Genomic DNA, 16,815 nt, shown 5'->3' on the forward strand with positions numbered 1-16,815 from the left:
AGCCAATAATCATCCAGTATCTTAACTACCCGGTTTATAATAGTTACTAGACGAATAAGAAATACACTTCCAAACCTCTCTGCCAATAACAACTCGTTTTCAGTTTTCCCCTCTCCACTCAGACTATGCCCAGACAGTCCTATCAAAATTATTGCTTGAGAAATTGCTCCTTGCTAATAAGCTATTTTTGTTTCTTTTAGACCATTTTAATAAAAAAACAATCACAGTAAGGTACATAACCTTTTCACACATACCAACCAACGAGTGTGATCATCTACAGTGGTCCCTGCAACGTATGCTCAAACCGGTGTGATTACAACACTTATTTAGAATGTCAAGTTTCGATTGATGCAACAGTCAGCATTTGAGCTAGCCGCACTGTTTTTTCACAGAAACATTTTGCACAAACACAGTCCTTACAAAGTTATGTCTTGAATGTCACCAGTTTATTTTGGGTTGCAATGTTCAGACATTCACAGAAGTAGAGACAGCATACACAATCCTCAAAACCGGAAAATGTAGGCTACATTAGACCTTGTGCTAAGTGAGGAAAGATTGATCTAACACAAGCCGTCATATTTAGATAATTCTCAGCTGACAGAAACCACAATATGAATTAGCTAATAGCAATTACAATTTATAATTCATCACATCACGGGTAAGCTCACCATTGATTGAAATAATTGAGTAAAACACTTTCAGAAAAACTAAAGTAAACCGATGATGGCTAGTTTGTGCCTGCCGCCATGTTTGTTTTTTCGCGTTAACCAAAAATAATAAGATGAGTTTGGTTTGTTTGTAGTGTGCATGTTGAAGGGGGTGTGTAGTCTACGATCATTCATGTCCCTTCATTCACTTCCGGAAGTTTACTTGAAAGATAATTGAACCATTCCTTCACCTCATTATAACATCTTTGGTCAGACAGACATTTACGTGACACGCAAACGGCATTGTAATGTCAACAAACATGGCGCCACACATAGCTGGCAAATAGCTTAGCATTAGGTCATTATAATCAGTACAACCTTCAAAAAAGTATTTTACACACATCATAGGTGTCCATTACAATCTATGCAATCATCTGAATGCATTATTTTCACCAGAACTTGAAAACATTTGAATAAAACTGGACACACCTACTCATTCAAGGGTGTTTCTTTTACATTGTAGAATAATAGTGAAGACATGAAAACTATGAAATAACACATATGGAATCATGTAGAAACCGAAAAAGTGTTAAACAAATCAAAATATATTTTAGATTCTTCAAAGAAGTCAGCCTTTGCCTTGATGACAGATTTGCACACGCTTGGCATTCTCTCAACCAGCTTCATGTGGAATGCTTTTCCAACAGTCTTGAAGGAGTTCCCACATATTCGGAGCACTTGTTGGCTGCTTTTCCTTCACTCTGTGGTCCATCTCATCCCAAACCATCTCAATTGGGTTGAAGTTGGGTGATTGTGGAAGCCAGGTCATCTGTTGCAGCACCTCATCACTCTACTTCTTGGTCAAATAGCCCTTACACATCCTGGAGGTGAGTTGGGTCATTGGCCTGTTAAAAGACAAATGATAGTCCCACTGAGCGCAAACCTGATGGGAAGGGCATATCGCTGCAGGAAGTGTCCATTGAATTCTAAATAAATCACTGACACTGTCACCAGCAAAGCACCCCCACACCTCCTCCTCCATGCTTCAGGGTGGGAACTACACATGCGGAGATCATCCGTTCACCTACGAATACACGGCTGTTAGCACTGTTAGCACAAATTTGGACTCATCAGACCAAAAGACAAATTTCCACCCGTCTAATTGATCGTGTTTCTTGGCCCAAGCAAGTCGCTTCTTTTTATTGGTGTCCTTTAGTAGTGGTTTCTTTGCTTAAATTCGACCATGATGGCTTGATTCTCACAGTCTCCTCTAAACAGTTGATGTTGTAATATGTCTGTTACTTGAACTCTGTGAAGCATTTATTTGGACTGCAATTTATGAGGTTGGTAACTCTAATGAACTCTGGGAGTTCCTTTCCTGTGGCGGTCCTCATGACAGGCAGTTTCATCATAGCGCTTTATGGTTTTTGCGACCGCACTTGAAGAAACAAGTTCTTGACATTTTCCGCATTGACAGACCTTCATGTCACACCATGATCTGTTCCACCTGTCTTTGTCCTTGTCTCCACCACCCTCCAGGTGTCGCCCATCTTCCCTATTATCCCCTGTGCATTTATACCTGTGTTTTTTGGTTGTCTGTGGCCAGCTAGCCTTGTCTCGTCAAGCCTACCAGCGTGTTTTTCGTACTCCTGTTTTCTTGAGCCCCTGTTTTTCTAGTTATCCTGGTTTTGATCATTCTGCCTGCCCTGATCCTGAACCTTCCTACTATTCTGTACCTTTTGACACTGCCCTGGATTACTGACCTCTGCCTGCCCTGACCCTGAGCCTGCCTGCCACTCTGTACCTTACAGACTCTGCCGAGGACTACCAACCTCTGCCTGCCTGTCGTTTGCCTGCCCCCTCTTTTACAATAAATGTCTGTTATTCTAACTGTCTGCATCTGGATCTTATCCTGAGTCGTGATAGTACGAACTGGCCATGACGGACCCAGCAGACTCGGACCAGCTCCGCAATGCCGTCTCCTCCCAAGGAGTCACTATTGAGAGGCACGAGGAGTTGCTTCATGGTCTTATGGAAGGTTTCCAGAGCTTTGCAGAAAGCCATGACCGTGTGTTTATTACATTGATGGAGCAATTCCGCAGGTTGTCTGTTAGGCAGCCTATCACGATGGTAACCTTCCAGCCCCTCAGTAACCCGGCTGTCAGCAGTGCGTCTTTCCCGGCCACCCCGGCTTCCCAAGAACCCCGCTTACCTCCCCCGGAACACTTCGCTTGAGAATTTGGAACCTGTTGGGGGTTTCTCTCTGTGTTCACTCATCTTCGAGCTGCAGCCCTCCTCCTTCCGCTCGAAGATAGCATACCTCATCACGCTGATGTCCGGGAGGGCTCTTGCCTGGGCTACAGCAGTGTGGGAACAACAGTCTGCCGTGTGCTTCAGTCTGGAGGAGTTCGTGGCTGAGGTGAAGAAGGTTTTCGATTCTCCGTTGTCCGGGAGAGAGGCTGCCCGGTAGTTACTCAAGCTTCAGCAAGACTCCTGCAGTGTGGCAGACTATGTGGTGGATTTCTGCACGTTAGCTGCCGAGAATGCCTACAACCCGGAATCCCTGTACGACACGTTCCTACACGGATTATCGGTGGAAGTTAAGGACCAGTTCGCAGCCCGGGAACTGCCGAAGATGTCGAAACGTTCATCGCCTTGACTATCTGGATCAATGGGCGGCTATGGGAACGTAGGAAGGAGAGGAGGTCCAATTCCTGTTCCCCTCGCCCACCCAAGGATTCCACCTTGTCTCTGAAGCATCCTGGAAGTCCCCAACGTCTACGTTTCTGAGACAATCCAAGGCTACCTGAGTTCTCCTGAGAGTCTCTGAAATCTGCCAATTCGCCTCTTCCCGAGCCGATGCAACTAGGCAGAGCTAGGTTGTCTCCAGCTGAATGTTTATGCAGACTTAACACGAAGAGTTGTCTGTATTCCGGGACTAATGGTCATTTCGTGTCTACCTGTCCACTAAAAGATCAGGCTCACCGGTAGGTGTGAGTACTCTGGTGGGCCATACGGATAACTTTTCTTCTCCCCTTACTAGCACCCCTCTCCATGCCATCTTGCTTTGGGGGAACCAGTCAAAATCTCTCCCGGTACTCATCGACTCTGCGGCCCACAATACCACTCCCATCAACCTGCATCAGGGAACCACAGGGAGGCAATACACAACCACAGCTGTGTCAGGGATCCACAGAGAGGCTTTAGAGTTCATGATTATTAAGTCTTCCCAAGTTCCCGTGGTATTGGGATTCTCTTGGCTCCAGTGACACAATCCCCTCATCGACTGGACTGGAGGTGCTATCATGGCCTAGAGCCCATTCTGCCACGCCAATTGCCTCAAGTTGGCGCAGCCTGCCCCGGAACATCTTCCTGTTGGCTCAAAAGTAGCCTCAGATCTCTCCTCCGTTCCCGCAGAGTACCAGGACCTCCGGGGGGTGTTCAGTAAGGCCCGGGCCACTTCGTTTCATCCACATCGACCCTATGACTGTGGGATTGATTTTCTCCAGGGCACCACACCACCCCGGGGACGACTGTGTTCACTGTCAGGTCTGGAGACCAAGGCTATGGAGACCTACATCAAGGACTCCCTGGCCCTGGACTGGGTCTTATCCTGAGTCGTCATACTTAATATGTTAAAGTAATGATGGACTCTCGTTTCTCTTTGCTTATTTGAGCTGTTCTTGCCATAATATGGACTTGGTATTTTACTTCATAGGGCTATCTTCTGTATACCACCCCTACCTTGTAACAACACAACTGATTGGCTCAAACACAACTTTTAACAAGGCCCACCGGTTCATTGAAATGTATTCCAGGTGACTACCTCATGAAGCTGGTTGAGAGAATGCCAAGTGTGTTCAAAGCTTGCATCAAGGCAAAGGGTGGCTATTTTGAAGAATATCAAATATAAAATATATTTAGATTTTTAAACACTTTTTTGGTTACTACATGATTCCACATGTGTTATTTCATAGTTTGGATGCCCTCACTATTATTGGGCTCCCGAGTGGCGCTGTGGTCTAAGGCACTGCATCTCAGTGCTAGAGGCGTCACTACAGACACCCTGGTTTGAATCCAGGCTGTATCACAACCGGCTGTCATTGGGAGTCCCGTAGGGGACAATTGGCCCGGGTTTGGCCGGTGTAGGCTGTCATTGTGAATGAGAATTTGTTCTTAACTGACTTGCCTAGTTACATTTTTTATTTTTTTATTCTACAATATAGAAAATAGTAAAACTAAAGAAAAACCCTTGAATGAGTAGGTGTGTCCAAACTTTTGACTGGTACTGTACACATATACATACATACTGTATGCTACAGTATGCTACACGATATACAGAAAATAAGGCACTTACTTTGATAGGAACGCACACATGTCCAAAATGATTCATTGTAAGGAAGACAACAACGAAGGCAATGCGAGCGCCAGTCAGAAAATGTTCCAGTTCGTGCAAGACTGCGCAAATATCTGCATACTTGATGTGCGGAAACACTGTGGAAGTGCTTGGGCTTTCGAAGAGAGAAGTTTGTCCGGCTAAGTAAAGGTTCAAACATAAATTCCTTGAAATGGGCTACTTTAATGTAAATTAACGAGGAGGCGGAACACACCTCAATAAAATTGTATTACATTTTTTTTGTTAGAAATAATAAAAAATTCACAAGTTGAAACATAGCCTATAGATAATTAGCAGGCAGCACGTGTTAATAATCCTGAAATCATGTGTATAAAACAACTCACGCTGGGGCGACCGTTAGAGATATTTGGAACTCACATGTGAAAAGGTTAATTGTTTCCCAGAAATTATTTGATATTGAGATTAAAATGGCTGCATTGGACATTTATAACATAGACTATTTAAAAAATATATTTTAAGGACTTACCTGCGGTCCTCTTTGTACCACTCAAAATCTGCCCCAGGAACAGCAGAGGCCTCACATTGGAGCACCCCTTTTTGGCCCACTGGGGTACCTGTACTCCTGGCATTCGAAATGAAGGGAGCGTCTGTAGGATGCATGACATGAAATTAGTTTTATAGCGGTACATATCCATTTTTATCATTAAAGGTAAAATCAGCAATATGACATCATCACACACAGCTGGGCAACTTTCTGCTTACAGAAATCAACACCAACATTCTGATCTGCCAAGACTGACACTATTGGGTCTTCCTAATGTGGGTATGCCTCACGGGATGGTGCACATTGGAAACAGCATGTTTTTGCAGTCTTGAAAGATTGAAATGATGCTTTTATGAATTATGTCATATTGCTATGTCTACCTACCTGATAACCATTAATTTGCTGTCCTTTAAACTGAACTGTTTCAAACAGATGAAGTATCTGTTATCCTGAATATTCTGTGAAGTCCTTCAATATGTTTTCTGTTGATACCAATGTACACGCTAGCTAGCATGTTAAACTAACAAAAGGCTTCTTAAATTAATTTATTTACCCCAGTAAGCTCTTACAACAAGCTAGGATCAACAACAGCCTTGAAAAACCATGTAGCTGATAAAAGAGCCATATTAGCTGACTATTTAGCTTTGTTTGAGTGTTGAGCTGTTTGCCGTCATTGTTTGTTTTTATGCTTACAATTGACTGTGACTTTCACCGTCCTCACATCTGGGGCTGAGATGTCATTGGAGGAGATGCATTCATACGATCCCGACTGTTCTTTAGTGATCGCTGTCATATCAACGTATTCCCCTTCAGTGACAAATTTGTGGCCTAAAAAAGAACACAAAAACATCAGTGTTTAAATGTAGAAAGCATACAGAGGTGCACAAGGTATTACCTAAAATGGCTCCCCAAAAGCCACATAACTCAAACCATGATAATTACATAAAAATACATAGAACCATAACAAATTCCTAGCAGCAGCTGTTGAATTTGACATACACATATGCATGTACACATACTTCAGTTTTCTAACCTTCTACTGATTATGAAACAGTACTTGCAACCAGGTTAAATCAACCTTTCAAGCTGTCTGCCACATTGACAAAGGTGGCGTGTAGGCTATACAACCTTATGATGTATTATTGCAAGAGAGTACGGACCGTACCTTTTCTCTATACATCAGACACTACAACATAACATTTCTTCACCTGTTCGTTAAATATTTGAAAGCAGGAGCCACTCAAGGGGGAAATTCTCAAGAGATACAGTAGCAGGGTCTTGTACACAACAGCAGCAGGTACCACATTACAGAAATACTGACACTCAAAATGTTATCGAATGTCAACACACGTAGCATCAAATCTAATTTCCCCAGACATCAGCAGTCTTGTAGGATAATCACTGCTCTCGCAACGGACATCATAAAGTCTCTAAAGTCTTGCTATTCAAAGAAACGTGCCAGTATCAGTTATTTATCCTCTGTGTGTGTGGATGACTGTGTGTGTGCGTGTGTGCGTGTGTGTTTCTTTCTGTGTGTGAGGAGGGGGAAATGGGGCTGAGACTAAAATGGAGAGGCACCTTTACTTGGAGATAACCCCTTCCCAATCAGCTGAAATGTCACATACAACATTAGCATGATCTCATTACTTTCCAAAAGCCCTGGTCCCACCAGCAGCTGCTACTGCAACTTACAGGGGACTGACTGGAAAGGTTGTGCTGGGCTGGGTTGTTACTTTTAACTTTAATGGGAAACGGAAGCACAGGTAATTGAGCATTTGTATTTTGTGTTTCTATCAACATGGCAACATTAGATTGAGGCAAAGAAGTGGAAATTGAGTTATTGACCATTACTCTGTTATTTTATGGTTGCAGGGTGAGTGATGGCAAGGTTAACCTAAGATAATTTGGGCTTTAGCGTGACAGCAATTCCTTGTCCAAAAGATGGGCGGAAATGGTTAGGCCTGTATTTTCAGTCCAATCGATTAAATAATGATGTTAGGTTGTTAATGAAAGGGAAAAAGTTTGTGTACTTTCTTAAGATTTGTGATAGAGTTACTCTGCTTTTGTATCTCAGCAGCATATTCTACTTTAAGATTGAACAGATGGTCAAGGCATATGTCACAGCAATTCATTTGGAACGGGAGGTCACCAAGGGTAGGACACTTCAGCCTTAGAGAGAAATAGCGTGTGCAGGCACTCTTGATTGTTGTGATTTTGCTAATTGGCCCAATGAAGACCATGATGAGTTGAACCAGGTGACAAAACAACTAGACCTTCTGGCATTCTATGTTAACCTACCCTGACTCCTGTTGGGGTTTCATTTATACATTCATATCAGTAGTGGTATGTAAGCTACACTAACCAGAGTAAGCAAAGAAATATCCAGGACTTGAGTAGGAGAAAGTTTGAAAGTAAAGTCATGTCTCTCATGGTTGATCTTAAAATGAACCTTGTGTCAAAGCAAAAAACATGTCTTCTGTTCTAATATTCATGCCAGTTTTGGGGGGGTCTGGAGAGATTTGAGAAACACATCAAACTTGACTACATATTCCCAAAATATTATGCCACTAACTTGCTGCACAGATGAGCCATATCCTCCAAACACTGTTTCCTTCTCTTTTGCAACTTTTGGAAGAGTTGGAAATTTGCTGCGCACATAGGCTCTGCCTGACTCAACCCTATTCATATTTTATTATTTTCCTTATCGTTGAACGTTTTCATATTATTTCCACAACACTGCAGAAAAACAGCACCGCTGGTGCACAATTGACAATAATTAATGTTTGCAGAGCGGTTTCTGCTTCAGCATAAGTTGTCTTAGCAACCAAGGCTCTTTCACCTTTTGCTGCTAAACCAGTTAACAATTCTAGAGAAAAATAATGTTTTTGTAATGCTACCCGTAATGGTCCCCAGATGTTTGTGTCCTGTTTTCCGTTAGTAAGGGAGCATTCTATGTACAGTATGTGGGCAAAAACCTAGTGTGAACCTATTTTGCATGTTTTAGAGTTAGAGTTAGGAGAACATTCCCTAAATGTCAAACAGAACTTACCCAGAACCCAGTTGCAATGTTCACTTAAGTGAAAATACTTTAAAGTACTAATTGAGTAGTTTTTGGAGGTATCTGTACTTTGCTTCACTATTTAGATTTTTGAGAACTTTTACTTTTACTTCACTAAATTCCTAAAGATAATAATGTACTTTTTACTCCATACATTTTCCCTGACAGCCAAAAGTACTCATTACATTTTGAATGCTTAGCAGGACAGGAAGGTAGTCCAATTCACGCACTTAAGATGAGAACATCCCCGGTCATCACACTACTGCTTCTGATTGAGTGGACTCACTAAACACACATGCTTTGTTTGTAAATGATGTGTGAGTGTTGGAGTCTGTCCCTGGCTATCCGTAAATAAAAAATAAAATGGTGGTTTCTGGTTTGCTTAAAATAAGGAATTTGAAATTATTGATATTTTTCCTTTTCCTTTTGAAATTTAAGTATATTTTAGCAATTACATTGACTTTTGATACTTAAGTATATTTAAAACCAAATCATTTTAGACTTTTACTCAAGTAATATTTTATTGGGTGACTTTCACTTTTACTTGAATCATTTTCTACTAAGGTATCTTGACTTTGACTAAAGTATGACAATGAGGTACTTTTTCCACCGCTGCCATGTTCTCAGAATATCTATTATTAATGTTCTAGACACGTTTCACTGGAACGCTGCAAGAACATTCCTGTGTCCGGTTTTCTTAGGGTTAGGGCAATATTCCATCAACATCCCACCAAACATATACAGAACATGATTGGTCTAATGTTGGTGGGAAATTTTACAGTGTTTATTTTATATACACTACCGGTCAAAAGTTTTAGAACACCTATTCATTCAAAGGTTCTTCTGTATTCTTACTATTTTCTACATTGTAGAATAATAGTGAAGACATCAAAACTATGAAATAACACATATGGAATCATGTAGTAACCAAAAACGTGTTAAACAAATCAAAATCTATTTTAAATTTGAGATTCTTCAAAGTAGCCACCCTTTGCCTTGATGACAGCTTTGCACACTCTTGGCATTCTCTCAACCAGCTTCATGAGGTAGTCACCTGGAATGCATTTCAATTAATAGGTGTGCCTGTTAAAGTTAATTTGTCTGAATTTCTTTCCTAATGCGTTTGGGCCAATCAGTTGTGTTGTTACAAAGTAGGGGTGGTATACAGAAGATATCCTTATTTGGTAAAAGACCAAGTCCATATTATGGACAAGAATAGCTCAAGTAAGCAACAAGAAATGACAGGCCCTCATTACTTTAAGATATGAAGGTCAGTCAATCTGGAAAATGTCAAGATCTTTGAAAGTGCAGTCGCATAAACCATCAAGTGCTATGATGAAACTGACTTTCATAAGGACCGCCACAGGAAAGGAAGACCCAGAGTTACCTCTGCTGCAGAGGACAAGTTCATTAGAGTTACCAGCCTCAGAAATTGCACCCAAATAAATGCTTCACAGATTTCCAGTAACAGACACATCTTAACATCAACTGTTCAGAGGAGACAGCATGAATCAGGCCTTCATGATCGAATTGCTGAAAAGAAACCACTACTAAAGGACCCCAATAAGAAGAAGAGAATTGCTTGGGCAAAGAAACACGAGCAATGGACATTAGACCGGTGGACATCTTTGTGTCTTTATGAGATGCAGAGTATGTGAACGGATGATCTCCACATGTGTGGTTCCCACCGTGAATCATGGAGGTGGTGTGATGGTATGGGGGTGCTTTAGTGGTGACACTGTCAGTGATTTATTTAGAATTCAAGGCACACTTAACCAGCATGTTTACCACAGCATTCTGCAGTGATACACTTTCCCATCGGGTTTGCGCTTTGTGGGACTATCATTTATTTTTCAACAGGACAATGATCAAACACACCTCCAGGCTGTGTAATGGCTTTTTGACCAATAAGGACAGTGATAGAGTGCTGCATCAGATGACCTGGCCTCCACAATCAACCGACCTCAACCCAATTGAGATGGTTTTTGGATGAGTTGGACTGCAGAGTGAAAAGCCAACAAGTGCTCAGCATATGTGGGAACTCCTTCAAGGCTATTGGAAAAGCATTCCAGGTGAAGCTGGTTGAGAGAATGCTAAGAGTGTGCAAAGCTGTCAAGGCAAAGGGTGGCTACTTTGAAGAATCTAAAATTTAAAATATACTTTGATTTGTTGACCACTTTTTCAGTTACCCTATGTGTTACTATAGTGCATGTGTTATTTCATAGTTTTGATGTCTTCACTATTATTCTACAATGTAGAAAATAGTAAAAATAAATTAAAAACAATTAATCAGTAGGTGTGCCCAAACTTTTGACTGGTTCTGTATTTACAGTGCATCCGGAAAGTATTCAGACCCCTTAACTTTTTACATATTTTGTCATGTTACAGCCATATTCTAAAATTGATTCAATAGTTTTTTTCCCTCATCAATTTATACACAATACCCCAAAATGACAAAGCAAAAACTGATTTTTAGAAATGTTTGTGAATTTAGACAAAAACTTTGAAATATCACATTTACATAAGTATTCAGACCATTTATTCAGTACTTCGTTGAAGCAGCGATTACAACCTCAAGTCTTCTTGGGTATGATGCTACAAATTTGGCACACCTGTATTCGGGGAGTTTTTCCCATTCCTCTCTGCAGATCCTCTCAAGTTCTGTCAGGTTGGACGGGGAGCATTGCTGCACAGCTATTTTCAGGTCTCTCCAGGGATGTGTTTTGGTACGCTTTACCAGATCTGTGTATACAATCCTGTCTCGAAGCTCTACGGACAACTCCGTCAACCTCATGGCTTGGTTTTTGCTCTTACATCCACTGTCATCTGTGGGACTTTATATAGACAAGTGTGTGCCTTTCCAAATCATGTCCAATCAATTGAATTTACCACAGGTGGACTCCAATCAAATTGTAGAAACATCTCAAGGGTGATCAATGGAAACAGGATGCACCTGAGCTCAATTTTGAGTCTCATAGCAAAGGCTATGAATACTACTGTAAATAAGGTATTTCTGTTTTTTAAGTTTAATACATTTGCTAAAATTTCTAAAAACTTGTTTTCACTTTGTCATTATGGGGTATTGTGTGTAGATTGCTGAGGAACATTTTTTATTTAATCCATTTTAGAATAAGGCTGTAACGTAACAAAATATGGATAAAGTCAAGGGGTCTGAATAATTTCCGAACGCACTGTATATACAGTACAGTATATACATGTATATATATTTTGTAACTTTTTACCCCTTTTTCTACCCAATTTCGTGATATCCAATTGGTAGTTACAGTCTTGTCCCTTCACTGCAACTCCCGTACGGACCTGGGAGAGGCACACTTTCTTGAGTGTACTTTTAACAGAGCTGAGAAAGTTCTTAGTTCTCAACTTCCATACTGTCATTATCACAATCTGACTTAAGTGTGAGAACCACTCACCCAGCTGCTGTTTGGACGATAAGTCTTGCAAGATAGCCTAAGCCTAGATACCCTGTGGTTAGCGTTGAAGAGAATTAGGTTCAGTATCTTAAGCAATGACACTGGTAGTTCATTCAGAAGATTAGGCACAGCCCCTGTAGCACAGCTACTCAAATCAAGCAGTTAGCTACTACTGCATGGCCTGTATGCCCCAATTCTATTATTGGAAAGTCTGGAGGGACCCCTTGCCCCCCTTAAGTCTACATTTAGGATCACTAGAAAGCTTTGTTAGTGCTTTACAACACTGACCTTAACCTGTTGGGGATAGGGGGCAGTATTTGCACGGCCGGATAAAAAAACGTACCCGATTTAATCTGGTTACTACTCCTGCCCAGTAACTAGAATATGCATATAATTATTGGCTTTGGATAGAAAACACCCTAAAGTGTCTAAAACTGTTTGAATGGTGTCTGTGAGTATAACAGAACTCATATGGCAGGCAAAAACCTGAGAAGATTCCTTACAGGAAGTGGCCTGTCTGACCATTCCTTGAGCTTCTTGACTCTGTTTATTGAAGACTGAGGATCCTTGCTGTAACGTGACACTTCCTACGGCTCCCATAGGCTCTCAGAAGGCGGGAAAAAGCTGAATGATGTAATTCCAGCCCCAGGCTGAAACACATTAGCGCTTTTGGCAAGTGCTCTATCAGAGGACAATGGGCTTAGGCGCGTGCACGAGTCGACCCCATGTTTTTATTTTCGTTCGTCTCTGAACCTAAACACAGATTCCCGGTCGGAATATTATCGCTTTTTTACGAGAAAAATGGCATAAAAATTGATTTTAAACAGCGGTTGACATGCTTCGAAGTACGGTAATGGAATATTTTGAAATTTTTTGTCACGAAATGCGTCGTGCGCATAACCCTTATTTACCCTTTCGGATAGTGTCTTGAACGCACGAACAAAACGCCGCTATTTGGATATAACTATGGATTATTTGGGACCAAACCAACATTTGTTATTGAAGTAGAAGTCCTGGGAGTGCATTCTGACGAAGAACACCAAAGGTAATAACATTTTTCTTATAGTAAATCTGACTTTGGTGAGTGCTAAACTTGCTGGGTGTCTAAAAAGCTAGCCCTGTGATGCCGGGCTATCTACTCAGAATATTGCAAAATGTGCTTTCACCGAAAAGCTATTTTAAAATCGGACATATCGAGTGCATAGAGGAGTTCTGTATCTATAATTCTTAAAATAATTGTTATGCTTTTTGTGAACGTTTATCATGAGTAATTTAGTAAATGTTTAGTAAATTCACCGGAAGTTTGCGGGGGGTATGCTAGTTCTGAACGTCACATGCTAATGTAAAAAGCTGTTTTTTGATATAAATATGAACTTGATTGAACAAAACATGCATGTATTGTATAACATAATGTCCTAGGTGTGTCATCTGATGAAGATCATCAAAGGTTAGTGCTGCATTTAGTTGTGGTTTGGGTTTATGTGACATTATATGCTAGCTTGAAAAATGGGTGTCTGATTATTTCTGGCTGGGTACTCTGCTGACATAATCTAATGTTTTGCTTTCGTTGTAAAGCCTTTTTGAAATCGGACATTGTGGTTAGATTAACGAGAGTCTTGTCTTTAAAATGGTGTAAAATAGTCATATGTTTGAGAAATTGAAGTAATAGCATTTCTAAGGTATTTGAATAACGCGCTACAGGATTCCACTGGCTGTTACGTAGGTGGGACGATTTCGTCCCGCCGACCCTAGAGAGGTTATGGTCTGCAAACCAAAGCAAACATGGCACTATTTCCATGTTATTTAACCCAAATATTGTACGTTATTAAGTCGCTAGCCGTTAGCAATGTACTGTAGCTGCTAGCTGCACAACTGTTGCTTGCAACCATTTCAACATATTAACTGTTATATTTTTGTAACAAATTAATACCTGCACAACTTCACTTTATTTGTGACATTGTAAAATAGTGTTGTTTTTCTTAATACAAATCAGTATTTTCCAAGTTTAGAGCAGTTTGTTTAGGTTTGGATCGACTGCTTGTGAAGCTTCACAAACTCTTTCAAGAGAAAGCTTTATGTGAAATATTATCACATTTCACATGGCTTTGTGTAGTGGCTCAAATCACCTTAGAGCATTGAATAAAAAAAATAATAATCTGCCAGCAGTCTTGAAAAAGGGGAGAGATTTGTTATCTAATGTTTATCTAAGAAGTTGTTCTATTGCCTGATTCGAAACAAACGATAGAGCACAATCAGACAGGAAAGGGCAAGATTCTCCAAAGGCAATTCGGGCTGATGGTTCTGAGTTTTTCATCTCAGAGCCTTTTACCTGGGAACATATTCAAAGAACAAGTTCTTAAGAGAATGGATATACAGTAGGCTTATGTGAACAGTGCCTTGGGTGACCGTTACTCCACATAGCTTGTATGTTAGTTATTAAACATAACACTCAAAACCTCAAGTGCACTTAGTCCATAGGTATATTAGGAAATGCACAGACAGAACTACTGGACTGTTGCACTTTGCATCACTACTCATTCCTGAAACAGGGCCAGATAGGGTCAGCCAGTTGCTACATCTGCCATGTGGGTTGTTCAGCTCTTCACGTTACTCCTAAAAAAGAATGGTATGATGGAATAGAAATCCTAGCCAATATTAGAAAAATATCTTAAACAGCTACAAACATTTGAAACCAAAGATGTATCAGTGAACCATGTATCAGTTTGAATCATATTGATATTAACACATACCAATATTCAACTAGAATGTAACATTTCTAAGTTAATCACACAAACAAACGAATCCCACAGGAGTTGATAAACATACATCATCATATTTAATCAAATTTCACTTGCCCACTTCTTTTCTTTCAGTAACACATTCTTGATTTGCTTCAGAAGACAGGACATTGTGCCTCAAAAAGTGCCTCAACTTTTCTAAACTGAATGACAGATTTGCCTTGAATACTCTGACACAGACAACAAAGGAACTGGAAATGACTGGAAATTGTCAACAGCAGAGCGATTTCTCCAAAGTCCCTGCTAAATTCAAGACAAGAACACAAAACCACAATCTTTACAGATCAAAGCAACTATTTTCAACCTACGATACTCACTTCCCTTCATCTTCTATTGTGTGTGGTTCTACAACAATGTGATTGCATTGACAACGGAGACAGATCATCTGTGCATTAGAAAAGTAAATGAGAAACATATAAATAAACACCCAATGGGAGAATGCGGCTTTTGATTGACTCCGATGCCGACCGATAGCTGATTTGAGTTAGGCGTAAACAAAGCCAGAGGCCCATTGCAATTACAGCCAACAGCCTCCCTAAGAATCCTGCGGCCATTATGGAATTGTCTGTCCACAGTGAGAGAAGGCTTATTAGATTGTTAAAGGGCGAGAGTGACTGGGACATTATGAGGAGAAATGAATAATAGAGCCATCCCATCTCCTCCACCTCTGGTTTAAAGCCCCAGTGATAAGTTAGGTCCCGGCAACATTATTGAGATTAGCATCGAAAACAACAGGCTCTCCACGTTACACTTCATGTGGACTTGTTTGCATCAATCACCGAGTTCTCCGAGGAGGATGGAGTAGCTTGATGAGAGTGGAGAGTGAGTGCACGTTTGCCATAGACAAGTCTCTTGGTTGTAACAACCACATCTTTGGGGTTTGGCACACTTTTATGAGGGAAAACAACACGCACACATGCACACACACACAGCATCAACATAGGCAGACACTGACCTGTGGTAATTTACCCCTTCAACTATAGAACCATATACACTGTCCTTTGGGTGGTGGAATATTATTGATACACTCAAACCAGTGCGCCTGGAACCTACTACCATATCCTGTTCAAATGCACTTAAATATTGTATCTTGCCCATTCACCCTCTGAATGGCACAAATACACAATCCATGTCTCAATTGTCTCAAGGCTTAAAAATTATTATTTAACCTATATCCTCCCCTTCATCTACACTGATTGAAGTGGATTTAACAAGTGACAACAATAAGGGATCATAGGTTTCAACCGGATTCACCTGGTCAGTCTGTCATAGAAAGAGTCGGTGTTCTTAATGATTTGTACACTCAGTGTATGTTGGTGTTTCCTTTATTTTGGCAGTTATCTGTATATCTTATTCAGTCAGCTAAAATGGGCCGTTGGATACTGTTACACTAATCTGATATGAAGTCTGTCCTATAATTGAAGCCAATGGTCTGTCTTGTTGTATTCTCCGTATTTCCCCAGTCCATTCAGCTTGAGCTGGCTAAGGGGAGCAAGGTTGTCTGTCGCTTTAGCTCCTACCTTTCTGGTTTTCAGTAAATTAATATAAACGCATTATGGGATGACGTTCTACTTCTAATGAGATTCTAGAGTGCTAATGATTTTATAATAAACCATTGACCATTATCAATGTTTGTCAACAAATCAAATTGCAATACGCAATCATCGCTGGATGGAATGGCCCCTAATAGGTCTTCAAAGCGTTGATTATGACTTTTGTCTGCGTAAACCAATTAGGAGACTGCTGAGAAACTTGATAAGGGGTGGTTATATTGAAAATAACGAGAGTGCACCGGGGACTTAGCTACTACTGTATAGCAGAAAGAAGAGGACAAAGCATTATCTTAGCAGGACAGAGGCACATTCACACACAGGCACACAATAGGCTCACTTCAAGTGATTTACACCCTGGTTCATTCATAACCTTGCTATTTAGATCTTTAGTCTTTTTGCAGGGCTGATTAGGACACTTCAGAATTTG

General features: G+C 40.7%; 1 protein-coding gene across 2 annotated transcripts in view; it reads right to left on the reverse strand.

The window, feature by feature from the left end:
• LOC106567659 (opioid-binding protein/cell adhesion molecule) overlaps positions 1–16,815 on the reverse strand; it is a 474,446-nt gene that overhangs the window by 12,492 nt on the left and 445,139 nt on the right. For both annotated transcript variants that reach the window (XM_045693500.1, XM_045693499.1), the window contains 2 exons: positions 6,242–6,376; positions 5,531–5,651 (listed from right to left, as the gene is read on the reverse strand). In XM_045693500.1, the coding sequence (XP_045549456.1) occupies positions 5,531–5,651; positions 6,242–6,376 (256 nt within the window). The remainder of the gene's footprint in view (positions 1–5,530; positions 5,652–6,241; positions 6,377–16,815) is intronic.

This window comes from Salmo salar, chromosome ssa13, assembly GCF_905237065.1.
Source record: "Salmo salar chromosome ssa13, Ssal_v3.1, whole genome shotgun sequence".
NCBI classification, from domain to species: domain Eukaryota; kingdom Metazoa; phylum Chordata; class Actinopteri; order Salmoniformes; family Salmonidae; genus Salmo; species Salmo salar.